The sequence below is a fragment of the Chelmon rostratus genome, chromosome 16 (genome assembly GCF_017976325.1).
Source record: "Chelmon rostratus isolate fCheRos1 chromosome 16, fCheRos1.pri, whole genome shotgun sequence".
NCBI lineage: Eukaryota > Metazoa > Chordata > Actinopteri > Chaetodontiformes > Chaetodontidae > Chelmon > Chelmon rostratus.
In genome coordinates, this window is record NC_055673.1 from 5,303,464 (window position 1) to 5,323,038 (window position 19,575).

General features: G+C 43.2%; 2 protein-coding genes and 1 long non-coding RNA gene across 4 annotated transcripts; 1 reads left to right on the forward strand and 2 right to left on the reverse strand.

The window, feature by feature from the left end:
* Window positions 1-675: 675 nt before the first annotated feature.
* On the reverse strand, window positions 676-10,018 carry LOC121619386 (elongation factor 1-alpha). 2 transcript variants are annotated; one of them, XM_041955063.1, is made up of 8 exons: window positions 9,925-10,018; window positions 8,667-8,819; window positions 7,627-7,806; window positions 7,237-7,533; window positions 6,859-7,009; window positions 4,118-4,374; window positions 2,014-2,248; window positions 676-1,040 (listed from the first exon to the last, which is right to left on the reverse strand). In XM_041955063.1, exons 2-8 carry the CDS (start codon window positions 8,808-8,810, stop codon window positions 916-918), a joined length of 1,389 nt encoding a protein of 462 aa, XP_041810997.1. In that variant the 5' UTR covers window positions 8,811-8,819; window positions 9,925-10,018; the 3' UTR covers window positions 676-915. The 2 variants fall into 2 exon arrangements, with proteins under 2 accessions (XP_041810997.1, XP_041810999.1); XM_041955065.1 differs by lacking the exon at window positions 9,925-10,018 and adding an exon at window positions 9,331-9,349.
* LOC121619388 lies at window positions 4,778-19,172 on the forward strand. The gene is made up of 3 exons (XR_006007526.1): window positions 4,778-4,837; window positions 6,821-7,072; window positions 17,730-19,172. It is a non-coding gene; the product is annotated as an uncharacterized LOC121619388 (long non-coding RNA).
* Window positions 10,231-14,008, reverse strand: LOC121619387 (elongation factor 1-alpha). The gene is made up of 8 exons (XM_041955066.1): window positions 13,875-14,008; window positions 12,870-13,024; window positions 12,114-12,293; window positions 11,724-12,020; window positions 11,490-11,640; window positions 11,144-11,400; window positions 10,810-11,044; window positions 10,231-10,674 (listed from the first exon to the last, which is right to left on the reverse strand). The coding sequence occupies exons 2-8, from the start codon at window positions 13,011-13,013 to the stop codon at window positions 10,553-10,555; spliced, it is 1,386 nt and encodes a 461-aa protein (XP_041811000.1). The 5' UTR covers window positions 13,014-13,024; window positions 13,875-14,008; the 3' UTR covers window positions 10,231-10,552.
* Window positions 19,173-19,575: the final 403 nt, after the last annotated feature.

Here is a 19,575-nt window from a genome sequence, read left to right on the forward strand (position 1 = left end):
GCAGACTCACCCATCACTGTGAACTTTATGCCAAATCTGGATGGCCATCTCTAAGTGTGCGCCGGTACATACATTGGTTGACTCTTTTTTACAAAGCTCTTCTTGGCCTAGTTCCAACGTACTTGTGTTCACTTATGCAAAGAGCTAAAAGCCACTACGCCTTACGCTCAAGTGATATCATTCACCTGATTGTCCCTCTTGTCAGGACTGAACAGGGGAAAAGAGCCTTCAGATTTGCCGCCCCATCAGCCTGGAATACCCTCCAGTCTGATTTTAAAATGTCGGAGCTCATATCTTTGGAGAACTTTCGCTCCCTACTGACTGATAGTCATCACGAGACCCAGGAACAGTGCACATGTTTTTAAAATTGTTACTGTACTTCCACTGCTGCACTTTATATGTTTACTTTTAACCTAGTTATTGCTGCTCTTTCATTTTAATTACTGTCAATGGGTCTTTTACCTGGTTAAATAAAGGTTAAATTAAAAAAAAAAACAACCTGTACTCCGTTATCATACAATCTACAGAAGAAATGATGAAAGGCCACTGGTAAATTATCTGTGTTCTGACCTGATTGACCGACTGTAATTGAAACACGCTCTGCTGTGTTCATGCATGAGTGTTGCTGTCAAGAAATTCTTGCAATGAAACACCAGAGAAACATCTTCATTTGGCAATGTTTAAGATTTTTATTGTTTTGGTTTCAACTTAATTATGATCATAGTTTCCCCTAAAAGGCAAAAGCCTTCCTTTCCTGCGGAAACTTTTCCGATGGGTTTTAATCAGCATAAGCCAGTCCTTGAGTAGAGAGCTCTGCCTCAGAGAAGACGGCGCTGGGTGGCAGGGAAGAAGAGGGGATGGGGAGGCCCGCTGCTGCTGAGGCGTGACTTTTTGTTGGACGTCCTGCATGGGAATTCATTTCTTCTTGTCGGCCTTCTGTGCAGACTTGGTGACCTTTCCGCCGCTGGCGGCCTTCTTCTCGACGGACTTGATGACACCGACGGCCACAGTCTGCCTCATGTCACGCACAGCAAAGCGACCTGGGAAGAAGCGGTGGAAAAGAAAAGAGACAAAAAAGTTAATGAGAGGCTGAAAACATGCCTTTGACATGAGTCTGCTCTAAGGTGCAGCTGTGAATGTACAACCCAGATTCGGAAGAAACGTTGGGACAGAAAATAAACTGAATGTGACAACTTTTTGATGTATACTCAATGGAAAACAGCACAAATACAATATATTTAATGCTTAATGTTGGTAAACACAGCTTATTTGCAAATGATTGCATTCTGTTGTTGTTGACATTTTTCACAGAGTATTGCATTTTTTTGGAATCAGAGTGTGTACAGTGCACATTATACCAGTCATAAGTACTTTTAACTGAGTAATTAAGCACAGAAAGTAGCAGCAGAAAAGCAAGTAGAAAGAAAAATATTTAGAAAAAGGTTATGCAGTAATTTTATGTCTTGAACCTGAATTTAAAATTAGTCAAAATAAAAAAAATGTTAATTTGATTCTTGATCACGACTAGTCAAATTTTTTGTTTGAAGGTAAGCTGAGGGATAGTGAATCCAGAAGGTTTTCCATCTGTCTGTTTATTAGCTAGTCTAGTAATTGTGTCCTTTGTGTGTAGCACACAGTGGGTTTATCAGCACTGTATTACTGATAATAGTTGCCTGGGGTGGTCAGGTTCTGCAAAACAATTTGCCAAAAGAAGCTAAAATGCATGGTAAGAACAAACTATTGCTTATATAAAAATAGTAATTAGTGCAGCTCTTAAACAGAACTTTTTCACAGCAGGCATCTGGAAAAGCCCAGGTGAAACTGATAATATGAATGATGGCTCTGTTCAATTTAAGTAAAACCAGCATGCACTAAACCAGGGCCCTGAAACCATCAATGTTATTAATTACACCTGTGCTCCTACCTCCTGCTATGAAATGTCAAAATGTCTGCCATGAAAAACTGCTATGAAGTCCAACAATCAACAAAACGGGCAAACAGTGTTTCACTCACCCAGTGGGGGATACTGGGAGAAGCTCTCAACACACATGGGTTTTCCAGGCAGCATGGTGATGATGGCGGCGTCTCCAGACTTGAGAGCCTTGGGGTTGTCCTCAAGCTTCTTGCCGGAACGACGGTCGATCTTCTCCTTGAGCTCGCTGAACTTGCAGGCAATGTGAGCGGTGTGGCAGTCCAGCACGGGGGCGTAACCCTGGGAGATCTGGCCGGGGTGATTCAGGATGATGACCTGCAGAGGAAGAGACGAGGGGGGGCAACATGAGCAAGAGCAACATGTAAAATTGATTTCATCATCTGTGGCTTTTAACCGAATGTATAACTGAGTGTCATCGGCATAAAAATTATAAAAAACCCCCATCATTTTGAATAACCTGGCCAGAGGTAGCATGTATATAGGAAGGGGGGCAAGAACTGAGCCCTGAGCTGTCGAGCCGAGTCCTCAATGCCTACCCAGGTCTTCAAACGATGTAAGAGGAGGCTGTGACCAACTGTCAAAAGCAGCACCTAAATCTAAGAGAACGAAAACTGAGCACTCATCTCTGTCTGCAGTTAGCAGCAGGTCAATAGCGATCTTACCAAGTGCTGTCTCTGTACTATGAAGTGCTCTATAACCAGACCGGAAACTGTTCAAAACACTATTATTATTCATAAAAGATATCAGTTGGGATAAAATGACTTTATCCAGAACCTGAGATAAAAGAGACAGTTTGGAGTTTGGTCTGTAGCTACGCAGGGATAGGTGGTCTAAATGACTGCATTTTAGCAGTGGGTAAACAATGGCGTGCTAACGTCTGGAAAAGTACGAAGACAAAGGAGATGTAAAGAACAGGACCGGTTGGTCTGGGATACCACAGAGATATTCTTTCTGAGGAGTAGCTGGGGGGTGATTGACTGTCATCTGGTTGAACAGGAACACTAGTTAGTGTGTTCACTCTGCTGTGTTCTGGCCTAAGCCGAAGGGCAGATATACGTTTCGACAGAAAAACAAGACCACACTGATTCCAGGCAGGGACCATATCATTACACTCTATCTCTCTCTCCATGTTTCACTGTAAATCTCCACACTGTCAACAGTCAGAAACAATGAAACAAGGCAAAAATGCCCCCCAAAAAGAGAACAAACAGTGAGAATAATAGGTTGACAGAGGTGAAAACTAAAGACCTCTTTTGAGGCACAATAAAATGACATTCAGAGAGATATTTTGCTTGCCTTCAAGATGGGGATTTAGTATAGCACTCACATAAATTTTGGGCACTCAGAAAATACAGATTTAACAAATAATGAGAAGGAGATTTAGTCCTGAATGAGTCGTGCTCCAAATTAAAAGTGCAAAGTTCCACACACTACACCACTCTTTCTATAGCTTTCAAATGCATCACAGGATCAACTTCAGCAGCCAGAGCTTGCTTGAGTTAAGTTTTTCCAAGATCAAGAATGAACTTTCATAATCAACTGGAAACTAGCTGATTTCAGTCCATGCGAGAAAAGCCATTTTGTTTGATGGAAACAGTCGAGGGGCAGCTAAATATTAACAGATGAATAGTGACAGGGACAGATAATTATTTATTGGTTGGAATTTTATCTTTAGATTTCATCATCTTTTTCCCATTGTGTGAATATAAGTGGAATCTGGTTTAAAAACACAAGAAAATAACTTTTTTTTAGCATTTATTGTTAAGTGTAAAGTATTATTGCATAAATGCGATTTAACACAACCCTCCACTCTTCAGCGCTGCTTCAGAAGCTGCACGAATCATTTTTGTTCCACATGGGAAGAGGCTAACACCAGAAATATTTAAAGGTTAGTTGTTCTAAAGGGCAACTAAATGGTTTGCTAACTGTTTGGTTGTCGTCGGCTTTGTCTTTGAGCTGGACACAGAGCAAGTTTCTTTTAAACAATTTCCAGTGTTTGTTTTTCTACAGTTTTGCTGCAACACAGAAGGAGTCTACTTCCTGTTCTCCCTCCCTTTCAGATTCAAACTCTGAGCAGAACCATGTGCACATCACAAAAATCTGACGTTTTGTACAAATTCACAAGCCCCATTTTGTAACGATATACATTGTGATGTGTCTTTGCCGTCTCTAGCTCAAACTCACCTGGGCGGTGAAGTTCTCAGCTGCCATGGGGGGGTCGTTCTTGCTGTCGCCAGCCACGTTTCCACGGCGGATCTCCTTGACGGACACGTTCTTGATGTTGAAGCCGACGTTGTCACCGGGGAGAGCTTCAGACAGAGACTCGTGGTGCATCTCCACAGACTTCACCTCAGTGGTCAGGTTGGGGGGAGCAAAGGTGACGACCATACCGGGCTTCAGGATACCGGTCTCAACACGGCCGACGGGGACAGTTCCGATACCTGAGAGAGAAGAGGAGCCAATATGTTTCTCGAACACTCTTCAGTTCACTTCAAAATGGAAGAACTTGTATATTCGGAGAAGCTATGATGGACTGAGTGTGAACTGTGTTTTTTCTTAAATACAGACCTTACAGACAGGTCGCTGGGCTCGACAGGCATTCTTTTCTGCATCAACCTTTTGAATTTGATAATTTCTGATATTACAGTGTGTGAAATGTTATAGAGTCCTGCTACAAACAACAGTAACAGAGTTGCATCAGTGCCATACATGTCAGGCGTAGGCACATGTGTTTCTGGAACATTCAGTTTGTCTGTCTGACGTCACTGAAAAGCAGTCTGGCTCTACCCCCACAATGTGTCGTTATGCATCTAGTGGAGGCTGAGTTAATGTCACTCAAGCGTCTCCTATTTCACTATGAGCTGCTCGCTGCTACTGTTGTACATCCAACTTTCGGGACTTCAGGTGAGCAACTTGACGCTGTGCGTCTTTCTTTGGTGTTGGCATTTTGTGACTGAGGTTTGGTCCAGTTTTTTTATTATTTGGCTGTTTTCGTCTCCACTGACTGCTTTCTAGCCATGCATTTTTTTTGTAATATGTTACCCAACCACTTCACAGACACTGAATATGTGACATTGTGGGCTTCATCTGTTAAAATGACAGCTTTTTGTCGTTCAGACATCACTTTCTTTTTCTTTACTTTTATGTTCCTTGTGGCTTCATTCAGACATGTGGGACCTCAGTGTTCGCATGATGTTAGCTCACTTTGGTAAGCGGGAGCAGCGGCTCGACCAGAGGGCTGCAGTGAGCTGGAAAGGAATGATCTGAAGGGAGAGGAGTGTTTTCTCTTGTCACAGGCTGCATCTGCACTGTTTTTTTTTTAAAAAAGTTTTATCCTCAAATTCCTGATCATCCCGGAGGCTCAACCTGCATTTTACAGTAAGACTACTGATAAAATAGAGAATATGACTGCCTATTTTGTAGTGCACAATCGGGTTGGACAGTAATATGTTATCTCTGGGTATTTTCTATAATATATATATAATAAACGCCTCAAGAGAGTTTGTTCAGCACCTCTGTCTGTGAGCTCTGAAAGTGACAGCAGGACTTTTTTAAAACAATATAATATCTCAAAAAAAAACTTTAACTATTAAGGGTGGATCATAATTGCGCGTCACCTCACAGCCGCTCCTCAGAAGGGAGAATTAGAAAACAAACCGACGGCGAGCGCAAACGAGTTGGTAAAAAAATGTAACTGCGGCAGTTTGGCAGCATTTCAGAAGGACACAAACATTCCTTCTGCGGTGAGAAATCTACCTCCAGCCGCCCTCCGCCGACGACGACGACCGTGGCACGGAAGTACCTGCGCGCGTGTGTCACGTGCTCACCAGCAAGCGGGGGTCGTTCAGCACCGCCAGCGATGTCCGTTAAGTGTCCTTCTCAAGCCGGAACAACTAAATATACTTGTTTTTCTGGTGAAAGAAATAGAGTTGGCTTGAAGAATAGAACCAGCGTTCATTGGGCGTTTTTGTTATTTATTGTTATTTCGTTATTATCTGACAAGCCCACTGGATGCTAGAGGCTGTGCTCTTGATTTAATTTATTTGTACTGGATTGTCCGTTTAGTTGACAGACACCTGAGAATTGATGTAATGTCGGTGTACTATTCTTTATTCACCCCTGCCTACCCGCTGTATTTGCGCTCAAGTTTTACAAATATTAATAATAACAATAATAGTTACAGACATTATAGCACCTTTCAAACAAGAAATTAGCTCAAAATGCATTAGAAATTAAATATACCGAGTGCCTTACATAAAAACAGACATAGCGCAAACATAAAATCATGTTTGAAATGGTAACGTAACATAAGGTAGAAAAGCTGAGATGCACCTCCACCTTGTGGCAGGAAACGGTATAACAACGACTGGCAGCTCCCTCAAAATTTCTCCAGTGGGATTTCTGATCAGCTGGTAAAACTGTATAACTTTGAAGACATCAAAAATTGGATACCGCCCAAGCCAAAAAGCACAGACAGACAAGACGTTAAGTCAGGACTTGGTGTTAACCTCTACAGCATTTTCTCACATGCTCTATTTAAGCATTTGGCTGGATGTTAATGAACCAGAGACTGCTGACTGGTTGATTGTGGTGACTGTGCAATTTTCTACCACTTTTTCCGCAAACTGCGAGGGTAAGAAAACGTGTTTATATAGACTGACATCTGACATGACCTTGACTTTTACATAAAGCAGACTTTGGCACTTATTCAGACATGAGACCAACGTGTTAAAATGCCATCACGTTTTCTGAATGTAAGAGTGGACGTCTGAACGGGGCTTCACAGTGCAGATGCAGGTAGTCTCTCTTTTTCTGTTTGTGACACACGATGGTAGACTAGTAAAATATCAGTGTCCAGTGACATTGTGTGCTTCCTGTTCCTTTCAGTGAAGTGTTATGAGGACTCGTGACCTGACACTCCTTACCGCCAATCTTGTAGACGTCCTGTAGGGGCAGACGCAGGGGCTTGTCGGTGGGGCGGCTGGGGGGCATGATGGAGTCCAGAGCCTCCAGCAGTGTGACACCGGTGGCACCGCCCTCCTTGCGCTCGATCTTCCAGCCCTTGAACCAGCTCATCTGGAAATGGAGAATGTAGATACATACATAGAAAGGGCAGGAAAAAGAGGAAAACGTAACGGGGTAAGAAAAAGAACAATGTTGAGTTCTAGAGGATTATTTAATGTGAAAATGAAAGAAATCCAAATTATGCAAATCTGAGTCACTGTCACAGATTCTACCACTAGGCCCATACAACAGCAACTGCTGTATGCTGACTTGAGCTTGGCATGTAATTAGTGGCTCACCTTGTCACTGGCTTCCAGCATGTTGTCTCCATGCCACCCAGAGATGGGAACAAAGGCAACAGTGGCAGGGTTGTAGCCGATCTTCTTGATGTAGGTGCTCACTTCCTTGGTGATCTCCTCAAAGCGCTTCTGGCTGTAAGGGGGCTCGGTGGAGTCCATCTTGTTGACTCCAACAATGAGCTGCTTCACACCCAGAGTGTAGGCCAGCAGGGCGTGCTCACGGGTCTGGCCGTTCTTGGAGATACCAGCCTCGAACTCACCAACACCAGCAGCAACGATCAGCACAGCGCAGTCAGCCTAAACGGGAAGAATTTTACAATACGTACATGTGTTTTATACACAACATAAAGTGATGAGTCAGTGCTAGCAGATTAAAAGGTGTGTCTTTACCTGAGAGGTACCAGTGATCATGTTCTTGATGAAGTCCCTGTGTCCAGGGGCGTCAATGATGGTCACGTAGTACTTGCTGGTCTCAAACTTCCACAGTGCGATGTCAATGGTGATACCACGCTCACGCTCGGCCTTCAGTTTGTCCAGCACCCAGGCGTACTTGAAGGAGCCCTTGCCCATCTGTGGTGGTCAAGGCGGCACAATTCAAGCAGGTCATAAAAAGGGAAAAAATTAGGAATTTGACAAAAAAGTTTAACTGAAGAGATTTTGAAAATAAAATCATGCCCCTTCATTGTGGAAAAACAGCAAACTTCTTCTTACAAATGTCTTATGGAAATTATTTCTCAGTTACCCTGAGAAAAGTTTCTGTTAATTCGAATTGGATTTGCAATGATATAAGACAAATTTAATGAAGGTGGTGAGATCTATCTGCATGTTAACTCCAGAAATACCAGGTGTCACCCACCACCTTGTACCCTATCATCAAAGAACAGTTTCTAAATCGGTGCTCACTGCAAATACCACAGTTACATCACACTGACTAGCAGTGCCTGTCTGTCAATCAGGTTTCTCATTCAAGGCTCAGTGGGAGCGCAAATACTCCTTTAGGCTGACTTTCAGTACAGTAAACACGTCAATATTTTCAATTTAGATACCTTACTTTGGAGAAACAAAATATATTCAGCCCTGTTTTTCATTTAACAAAATATGCCAGATTACTAAATGCATTAGTGTTAAATAAAGGTATTTGCCTGAATAAAATATAACGTAAAGTTAGAAAAGGATTTAGACAAAGAAAAATCTAATCAATTACGGTTTTCTGTATGAATTAGAATGGTAAGGACAATTTTTGTACAGTAGGTGGCAGTGTTTACCCAGTAATATCAATGACCAGTGTCAGCCACCACACCCGTTTCCCCTCACTTCTGAGGCCGACTCCCTGTATCTGCTGTCACAGCCTGTTTCGTGTGTCCTGTGTATCCTTTTTTTTTCTTTAATTGAAAACTGCATTAAATGCGTCCGGTGTCTACAAAACTAACCTCAGCGGCTTCCTTCTCAAACTTCTCGATTGTTCTCTTGTCGATTCCTCCACACTTGTAGATCAGGTGGCCGGTGGTGGTGGACTTGCCGGAGTCGACATGGCCAATGACCACGATGTTGATGTGGGTCTTTTCCTTTCCCATTTCGATTTACTAGTTATAAACAACATGGGGAGGTTAAGTTGACGTTATAAATATCTCAGGCTTAAATTTGTCTAATCTCTGTGGAATAACCATTGAGGATTCGGCTGTTGTTTAAATTAGTTGCTAACGTTAGGGAGCTGTCAGCTGTTGAGTATATCAAACTATAAGTACTTAGTAATAAGTAGTGGTTATGGGTACTTAAAATTAGACATTTCAGGTTAAACTTGTCTCTAAAATGCGTGAGCTCAGTAGGGACCACCAGGCGAGATCCTTATGACACCAATTTAAGTGAAAATAGGTTGACATGTTTAACATACACGCAGTATATATATATATATATAATTATCTCGTGATTGTCGCAACTGCGGCATAAGAGGTTAGCTAACGTTAGCTAGCTGGTTGTCAAGTATTAACCCACGCACAAGACGAACTCTGAAAATGTAGTTGTGTGGTGTTACTATGTTAACACAGATTTAATGTACCCTTACGAACGACATACTGGTTAAGAAACTGGACTTACTGGAAACTTTTTTCAGAAAAGTAATTTTCAATGCTCGCGCACGCTACCGGAAAGGCGACACCGGTGAGTCACGCGCCATGTGCTCGATGCCGGCTACCCGGCCTCCATGTTGCACGAGGAGAGCAGAGCCGCCATGTTACCAACTGATGCAAGCGCGTGCACCGACACTGTGCAGCCTGCATTGGGGTGGAATGACGCGCGTTCACGAAGGTAGAAATGACTACCATGACTGGCAGAAAAGGAAAAAATCTGACAGCTCCTTTTATAATTCAAGTTTATGCTGACGCTTCATAATTGTCGTTTTTTGTCATTATATTATGTCTCAATTATGACAAAGACAAAATAACCATATGCTCTATTATGTCTGGATAAGTAATTTAGAGGTGAGCCATCATGTTTACCTTTGTTCTAACCTTTTTCTGTTTTGAGACAGACATGCAGCATCTGGTTTTTGTCTAGACTGTCATATTCTGACACGGGCAAATAGAAGCCAATTCAGCGTTTTCTGCCTTGAATAATACCTCAGCTCCTGTGTCGACATGCATTTTAGCTTGATTTCAGCCCCTAGAGATTAAAAGATGATATTTCACAAACCTGTGCCCAGCAATAAACAGACGTCCCCTGATTTAGAGCGGAGGGAAAAAAGGACAGAACGCGAGCCGGCTGGAGTTTTTATACTGAACCAGAGGAAAGGGAGGGGGCTGTGCATGCTCGTGTTGCTGTCAGACTGAAATAAGGGTGCTATTGGCTGGGGTGGCATAACTCCTATCACTGCGATTGGATGACAAGTGTATCACCGGACACGGATAGCATGGTCAAAAACAGCTGCACCACAGAGGCTCGCCTATGACAGCTAAAAACCAACACCAACTGCAAGAGAAAAGGATAAAGACAAGCTAATTTCAATTTTTTCAAAGACATTTATTTTATTAGTTACCAGCAGCTTTCTTTCCAATTAATGTGGCATTTTAACAGCAAGATACAGTTCTTAACCATTTCCAACTTAAAACTTAACTCAGAAGAAGCACTGTCATGTGATTCAGGGTAAGTGACAATGCCACAGTTCTTTTTTCCTGCGAAAACTTTTGCGATGAGTTTTAATCAGCATAAGCCAGTCCTTGAGTAGAGAACTCTGCCTCAGAAAAGATGATCCAGGATGGGGGTAAGGAGTGGCCCGCTGCTGCCGGCACACATCTTGTTGCTGGATGTCCTGTACGACCATTCATTTCTTCTTCTGGGCCTTCTCTGCAGCCTTGGTCGTCTTTCCGGATACTTCCTTGTAGTCAACAGCTTTGATGACACCGACAGCCACCGTCTGCCTCATGTCACGCACGGCAAAACGACCTGGGGATCGACGAGGGGTGAGCAGTTAGTCATTGCATGTGTGCACTTGATCATGCATCTGCATTGTATTGCTCAAATTCAAGTATTTCTAAATTTAGTGTGTAGTTGGCTTTCAAGTTAAAAAAAAAAACATACCGAGAGGAGGGTAGCTAGAGAAGGGCTCCACAACCATTGGCTTCGTTGGATGCAGTTTGACAATGGCAGCATCTCCAGACTTGACGAATTTAGGCGCATCCTCAAGCTTCTTGCCAGAACGACGGTCGATCTTCTCAAGGAGCTCAGTGAACTTGCAGGCAATGTGAGCTGTGTGACAGTCCAACACAGGGGCATAGCCTGCATTGATCTGGCCAGGGTGGTTCAGGATGATGACCTGTGGACACATTTTGAATTAGAGCTCTACCAATTGCAACTTGTCCAAAGACAGAGCCATTCTGGTCACTTTCTCAAGCTCTTCCAGGTTAATACAAACCTGGGCATTGAAGTTGTCAGCTCCCTTGGGGGGGTCGTTCTTGCTGTCGCCAGCCACGTATCCTCGGCGGATTTCCTTGACGGACACGTTCTTGATGTTGAAGCCAACGTTGTCACCGGGGACAGCCTCGGGCAGGGACTCGTGGTGCATCTCCACAGACTTCACCTCAGTTGTCAGGTTGGGGGGAGCAAAGGTGACGACCATACCTGGCTTCAGGAGACCGGTCTCAACACGGCCGACGGGGACAGTTCCGATACCTGAGAAAATGTAGTTTAAGTATTACAGAAATGGTTTGAAAAGCACTGGTTAAATTAGTCTTTTAGTAATAACACTTTTCAGTCCTTACCGCCGATTTTGTAGACATCCTGCAGGGGCAGACGGAGGGGCTTGTCAGTGGGGCGGCTGGGGGGTATGATGGCATCGAGAGCCTCCAACAGTGTGGTTCCACTGGCTTTGCCCTCCTTGCGCTCAATATTCCATCCCTTGAACCAGCCCATCTACAAACAGATTTAAAGTGAGACATCTGTCCATGTTCTCAATGAATAGGTTTCAAAAGAACACAAATAAAACACAGCCTTACCTTTTCACTGGTCTCGAGCATGTTGTCTCCATGCCACCCAGAGATGGGGACGAAGGCAACAGCGGCAGGGTTGTAGCCGATCTTCTTGATGTAGGTGCTCACTTCCTTGGTGATCTCCTCGAAACGGGCCTGGCTGTAAGGGGGCTCGGTGGAGTCCATCTTGTTGACTCCAACAATGAGCTGCTTCACACCGAGGGTGAAGGCCAGCAGGGCATGCTCACGGGTCTGGCCGTTCTTGGAGATACCAGCCTCGAACTCACCAACACCAGCAGCAACGATCAGCACAGCGCAGTCAGCCTAAACAGGAAGACATTGATAATACATACTTGTGTTTTATACACAACATAAAGTGATGAGTCAGTGCCAGCAGATTAAAAGGTGTGTCTTTACCTGAGAGGTACCAGTGATCATGTTCTTGATGAAGTCCCTGTGTCCAGGGGCGTCAATGATGGTCACGTAGTACTTGCTGGTCTCAAACTTCCACAATGCGATGTCAATGGTGATACCACGCTCACGCTCGGCCTTCAGTTTGTCCAGCACCCAGGCGTACTTGAAGGAGCCCTTGCCCATCTGTGGATAGTTAAAATTGTAGAGTCAAGTTCCTTGTGTGTGCATTCACACATACCTGACCAACAAAGCTCATTCCAAACCTTACGTGTTTGCTTTTAGAAATACAGGAAAAAGGTTGTTGCTATGGGCTATGACAAAACCCAGGTGTCTATTAAAACCCATCAGAATTGTTGTTCAGGCCTGTTGCTGCCAGCAATGAATTCTCGAAATGTACGCTTGTAATCTGTTGAAGCGCTCATTTTGGAAAAAGTGTCACATTCAACATACAAAACATTACACTAAAAGCACCTCCAGACTGTTACATCCTTGTAGTAACTTGTCTTTTATTGTACAATTTGACACACTTAGGCGGTAGGATAAGAGCATTAAGCATTTTGTCTTCGAACAGCCTGAGGCCTCTTCTCAAATTAGTGCACAGTCACTATAAGCGCGGCTCGCGTTAAGCCCCACCCCGCGTGCGCGCACACAGTTGCTACATTCTCGTGCCAGGGAGCAGAGCTGGTGTGGGCACGCTGACGCCGCCATCTTAGATCTTGACTGTAACGAGTTCATCGATAAGACTAAATAACTCCTCACCTCAGCGGCTTCCTTCTCGAACTTCTCGATGGTTCTCTTGTCGATTCCTCCGCATTTGTAGATCAGATGGCCGGTGGAGGTGGACTTTCCGGAGTCGACATGGCCAATGACCACGATGTTGATGTGGGTCTTTTCCTTTCCCATTGTTGGAGTTTCTGTCACGAATAAAAGAAAAAAAGACGCCTCTTAGCTCTCGTTGTTAAGCTCAAAATAATGTATTAGCCTGTTTAGCATGTAACCACTATGCTTATTGAACAGAAAGTTATCTAACACTAATGCTAACTGAACCATGGCTTCTCTGGCACGATTAAATTTAAACACCAGTCTTACAGCAGTGAATCGTAAGTGCTTAGTGGAACAAAATAGAGCCCACATTTCTTATAAACTTAAAAACGTCGAACTCAATTTAAACCCGTTACGTGCTCCGACCGTTACTTTACGGTCCGGGAGGTCGGGCGCTAACAGGCGGTGGCTCGTAGGCCTCACTCGGCCACAGGCCAGACGAGACACGTGTTACTCCATGGGCCACGTCGTATAAAGTTACAAAGATTGCCAAATATTCAGAACCCACTTTGTCCAGGCTCCCAACACCTGTCACTGGAGGATACATGCAGTTGTTTCATGGGGGGAGAGAAGAAATGCCATTCCAGCATCCTCGGATCTCGGCTTTCGCCGTCCCCTCTTTGTTCCTGTTCCCCCACATTCTCTCCTCCCTCCTCGCCTCTTTTGTTAAAAACTTTAATATAACCTCGCTAAAACTCACTAACACACAAAAGACAGTGGCCTCGGTCAGGTTAGCAGGCGACACGTGACAGCCGGCCTGTCTATTTAACGGTTCATTCCTTCAAGGAAAAAAAATCCACAGGTTTGTGTTAAGTTACATAACCGAAAACATAAAGTTTGGGATTTAATCACATAGTCGAAGAGAAGACTTATAAGCATCACGAGGAGTTAAAAGCCTGCGTCCTGCTCTCTGTCCGCCTTATTGATCAAAGTTGAACTTACCGGTATCTCTGGGTTTTCACGGCCAAAGCTGTTGCCCCTTGCCAGGTAACAGAAAGAGGAAGACCCGGGCTGGACTGGGAGGTTTTATACTGAATGGGAGGCGGCCTGACTTCCCGTCGCCCTCCCCGGTGCCGACCCGCAAATCACACACATTCCTGCAAAAAACGTCACCGGATGAACCGCCTGAAACATGTATGATGGCTCACCGAGGATCGTGAATTTCAGCCCCGCTCAGAAACTAACGATAGCACAGACGCTGTAGCGAAGACAATAAGAATGACCCAGAAACGGGGTGTGGAAGCGCACAATTGATGCTGTTGATGAACATTTTTAGGGGTGTTTGATTCATTTTCTCGCACAGTCTTCTTCACAGTCCTCGATAGTCATTGATCAGCTGTTCAGTAGGAACGCACTGATTTTCCCAGAAGTTGTTTTTGACCTCCTGGTACGAAATATTTTTCGTTTATTGACCTATTATGAGTACATCCTCAGGCAGAAAAGATAAAAAACATTCAGGGATAAATACCATTAAGTGTGAGACCGAGTCTGATACAATTAACTTTGAAAATATAATAAGAATCCTGATATTTTTCCATAATAACCAGATAGAGCTTCAGTACTTACCACTATATTGATTGTTGTATAGAAATAAAGGCAGGGAGGAGTGTAACACATTGCAATATGATGTAACAATAACTGAAAAGCTGGAAAAACACATTCAATGATGCTCATTATGGGACAAAATCTTTCTTCATGCCAAATTTTATGTGTGGAAACGTGTGGAAACATTACTTAGAAACAGGATTATCTGCACACGTCCTCTTCACAAGTGCATTTTCATCTTTAATGTAAAATATTCAGATGAAGTAGCTGCTAATACCTTCACACAAGACCATACCAGCACAAAGCTCTCCCCCCGGACCCCCTCCCATCACCCGCTGGTAATACTGGGACATCTCATCAGCTTGACAAGATTATCTGAATCCCAGCAAGATTTGCATTCAAACAGAGCCCAGACCCTGAGACAGTGAACTCATGCTGTTTTCAAGACACCTTATCTGTTAGCCATTTACATTTAGAGCGGATGCATATGTATGTCAGCCTTTGATTAAAATGTTCTTATGTTGAAGTGCATTTTCAATGAGACAGATTAGAGTGAATAAAAAGCCAAATTCAGCGTATGATGGTAAATAGAATTATGAAAAAGGCCTGTTTCACCGCTGGGATGCTACTTGGGGGTCAGGAGGTCAGGTCCCGCCTCGCCCTCCATCACTGTGGCATGTTGCCCAGTATGGTGGCAGCTGGCATCCACTGGTAAACACACGCACGCACACACACACACACACACACACACACACACATACACACACTAACTACTCGCTCGCCTTTCCCTCCAGTTCAGGTAGCAGCCACTTGGACTTGGCAGCTGCTGCTTTCACTCAGCGATGAGCAGAGCAACCACGCGGCGTGAAGGGCTGAGATGTGTGGCAGGGAAGGAGGGAGGCAGGCCGGGGAAGGTATGGGGAGTGGGGGGAAGTGATAAAAAGACTGGGGGTCAGAAACAGAGCGGCAACTTGCTTACAGAGCCATGAAAAGTGAGGGTGAAATGACCTGAAGTGCGGTTTCCTCTGCTGGAGTCGTAGAGGAAAAATTTAAGTTATTTAAAAGCACAGCATGGGCAGACGTCTTGTAAAACGCACCCATTTACTTTCAAATTATGGAAAAGAAATCCCATTTAAACGTCACGGCACTCACAGTGATTTTTTTACTTGATCGCAAAGTGGTTCATCAGTGTTTTGATTCACATTATATGAGCTCATAAGGCTATACGTCGAGACCATAATACTCTGACTCTGCATGTTGCTTTTGTGTTGAGCCACTTCCATTCATTACCAGAGGCTTAAAACTGTGGTCTAAACCAGTTTAAATCAGCTCGAGTATGACATGGTAGGTTATTGATTCGCAACAGCCTTTTTAAAGAGCTCAGTGTCTAACTGCCGTTCTTTGATCCGCCATAAATAGACCCGACTTGGCTGCGATCCTGTGAGCTCCGTTCATACTTAGTCCATTAAAGTCCATTAAAATTTAACACATTGTACAACTCTGCTCTTGAAACAGTTCTGGCTGTTGTCTTTATCGTGGAGTGTCTGACATTGTGTCTGGTTTCTTCTTCTATGGTCCATCATTAATCAGCCATGTGACAGAAATCGGCATGAATGAATACAAGGACCTGACTTCAGAACTGCCACTATGATTTCTGCTTCCTAAGACAACACTTCTCAGACTCACAACACTTTGAAATGTTTGTTATTACTTTAGCAGAAGTGTCACATTTTATGCCCAATATACAAAGGTATCAAATAGACCTGTGTGTGTCATTTCATCAATAGTCTTCGGAGATAGTGGTGAAGAGTATGTATGCAATGGCATTACTTGAAGCACAGCCACTTCATGCTCCAGACTTGTGTTTTCTGATGAAATAAAACAGAAATTTCAACTCCTCATTAAATCCATATAGATTAAATTAGGTATGGAAGAATACGAGTTGTTGTCTGTGTAGTTTAAAAGTTTCGATGTTGACTTAAAAGCAAAGCGTCTGCAGCTTTCCTGACTTTTGATTTAATTTTGGCACAAGATAAAACACCCATTTTCCTATTTGGGTTAGCAGGTACAACCCAAATAGGGGTTAATGTTATACGTGCTAAGCAGGTGTAATATTTTTCACCATCTTTAGCATTAGCATACTAATGTTTGCTAATAAGCACTCAACACAAACTACAGCTGTTGTTGGATTTAATGTGTTTAGCCATAAACCACAATATTGGACTAAATGAAGTCGTGTCCTGATGATGGGGAGGTCAGAGCAGAGGGGGACATGAATGTGTGATCTAAATTCCAATAGTTATTTTCTTATTTCACTCAGAATAATGAATGTCAAACTCATAGAGGTGTTCGAGGATAAGGCCCACCAAAGTCCACTGGAGATCACAAGTGTCTGTACAAAACTTGCCGATCCGTGTGATGGCTGTCGAGATATTTGAGCGATGAAGCAACTGAGCGACAGACTGACATTTCCACGCCGACAGCACAGCTACAACACACACACACGTACGCTCAAAGTCTGTGTGCGCCCGTATGCCGACACACTGCCCCAAACACAGCTGTGCTCATGAGGAAGCAGCCTGAAATGATCTGATGACTGAACAGAGCAAAGTACAACAACCGTGCTTTTATTTCAGGCACTAACCAGAGGAGAGGGGGTGGAGGTATGAGCGTGTGTGTCAGCCTGTCAGTTCACTGTGTGTGTGTGAAAGGGAGAATGTGATTCAACAGACTGGCAGTCAGTCCCTGGCAGCACATCAGTGATGAGTCATCGGGTATGAGTGGTGGTTATAGCAACGGGAGAGATCTGAACATTTTAATTACGGACTGAGAAAAAGCTGTTGTTTGTTAGTGCGGCTAGAGAGATAGCTGCAGAGATTCTCTGATATGTGATATGCGTGAGGATCATATTTTTTTGGCCTTAATGCCAGGAGAAAATTCTGTTGGTCCGTATTCATTTTGAATGCAACTCATTTTTTATTGCCCTGTTTTTCTGATGCAGCCATATACCTCAGTGTACTCATCAAGGCACTGAACAGCTTTGCGTCTCTGTTCTCTCTGCCTGTACAGAATCAGGTTTAAAAAACGCTCGATTTAAAGGTTCCTGTTGATTGGAATAACTTTAAACAACTCTCTTGATTCTATTTTTTTTTTTTTTTTGTAGTTGTTGTTGTATGACCCACCCAATAATCGGACCTTCTTAATAGGCTCGTTCTGCAAACAATAAATTTGCTCAAATGTTCTCCCTTTCAGCCACCAGAGCGCTGAGGACGGCCGCTGATGTTGGGTGAGGAGGTCGTCGCTCCAGTTGATCCCAGTGGTGCTGGATGCGGTCAATGTCCAAGCTTTGTGCAGGCCGCACAAGTCCTTCAACGCCAAACTGAGAAAACCATTTCTTTATGAGCTTGGTTTTGTGCACGGGGGCCCTGAAATGTTGCAACAGGAAAGGGAGAAACAAACTGTTGCTGCAAAGTCAGGAGTGCTGTACGCTCCAAAGCACCTTTGAGGGGTCACAACATTAACCTGAGGGGTTATGAGATGATTTACAGGATGGGAAAGTACATAAAACCCTAAAATGTATCCAAATAAAAAAGAAAATTTGCACAAGGATTGAAACAAGAAATTACACATGGTTGGCATGGATACATACAGTATTTGCTCTATTGCACAAATTTGTCCACATACAGATAAATAAATAGGCAATATTTCACCTTGTACAGCAAACAGACATACATGATACATATGTTGATTTCAAACACATTATGGCTTCCAGTTTAAACCACAGTTTGTAGTAGCAGCACCAGTTTAGTTCTGCTCCTTCAGAGTCGTCTTAATCTGACGGTTTTAAGAAACATGACTTGGCGTCTGTGTGGGTGCAGAAAAAAAAAAAGGTTGTGACTGATTCTGATCAAAGCCAACATTCAGAAAATCCCACGACACTGGCATTCATGTGCATGCAGGCAGAGTTTTAGGTAACTCAATCGAGATAGCAAGATCAGCCGACTGTATGTGATTATAATCTGAGCCCAGGGGAGCACTTAATGCAAATTAAGCACATTTGCAACACACAGTCGGTTCCACATTTCTTGTAGCCCCCTGCTCCACACTCCCCCAGGCTCCACACACTGGTTCACACTTGCAAACCAAGTATATCCTTTTGGTGCTCAGGCTATTGTCTGCATTTGTTTCACACTTGCTGTATAAAGGAGAGGTGTTGATCACATGCATATGCACAGCTTCCAGGGTAGGTGTCTTAAGTAGATGTTTGACCCACCTCTGGCTCTGACTGCACCCTTGAGCTACCCTAGCTTCTCTTTGAATGCTTTCAAGCCTTATTCCATCTCTTTTTATTCGTATCCTTGGGCTGTTCTTTTAATGTACCAATTTTCAGCGGTGGAAGAAGTATTCCGATCCTTTACTTAAGTAAAAGTACTAATACTCCACTACAAGTCATCTGACCATCAGTCTTTTACTATTATACATGGTCTTTTTGAATTAATATTACTGCTGCTTTAATGTGTATAGCATGTTGTATGTTATTTACTGGTTTAATCAACAGCAATGCATCATATTCTATAAGATCATCACGTTTGTGGCATCACTGTCCTGTGAAAACCACGGATCTTTAAAACATCAACTTCTCTGAGCTCAGAAAAACAACCAATAAAGGAACACGTATTCCTTCAGTGAATCACAGACATTCGCATTCACCAAATTTGGAGATAAATGGTTTTGATTTTCGTAATGTTAAAATAAATGTGCATCCACTGTATACTACTGAATCAGTCGTATTGTATAAGCAATATGACTTATGGATATTATTTTTTAAAATCAGACTGATCTCTCATCCATTCTTTTTTCACTGTTGTCCAGAGGTTTGTGGCAAAGCAAAGACACGAGAAAACTGAAGGTGAAAGACAAAGAAAAGGAACTGTCCCTATAAAATGTACAGGACTACCATGCAATAAAACTTAACTGGGACATATGTTACATTATATATTAAAATAGCAGAGGAAATTAGATCTAATCATCTCTACTACACTAACAGTGTACTGCTCATACTCAGTATGATAAATATTGCATGGGCCACATTACAAAA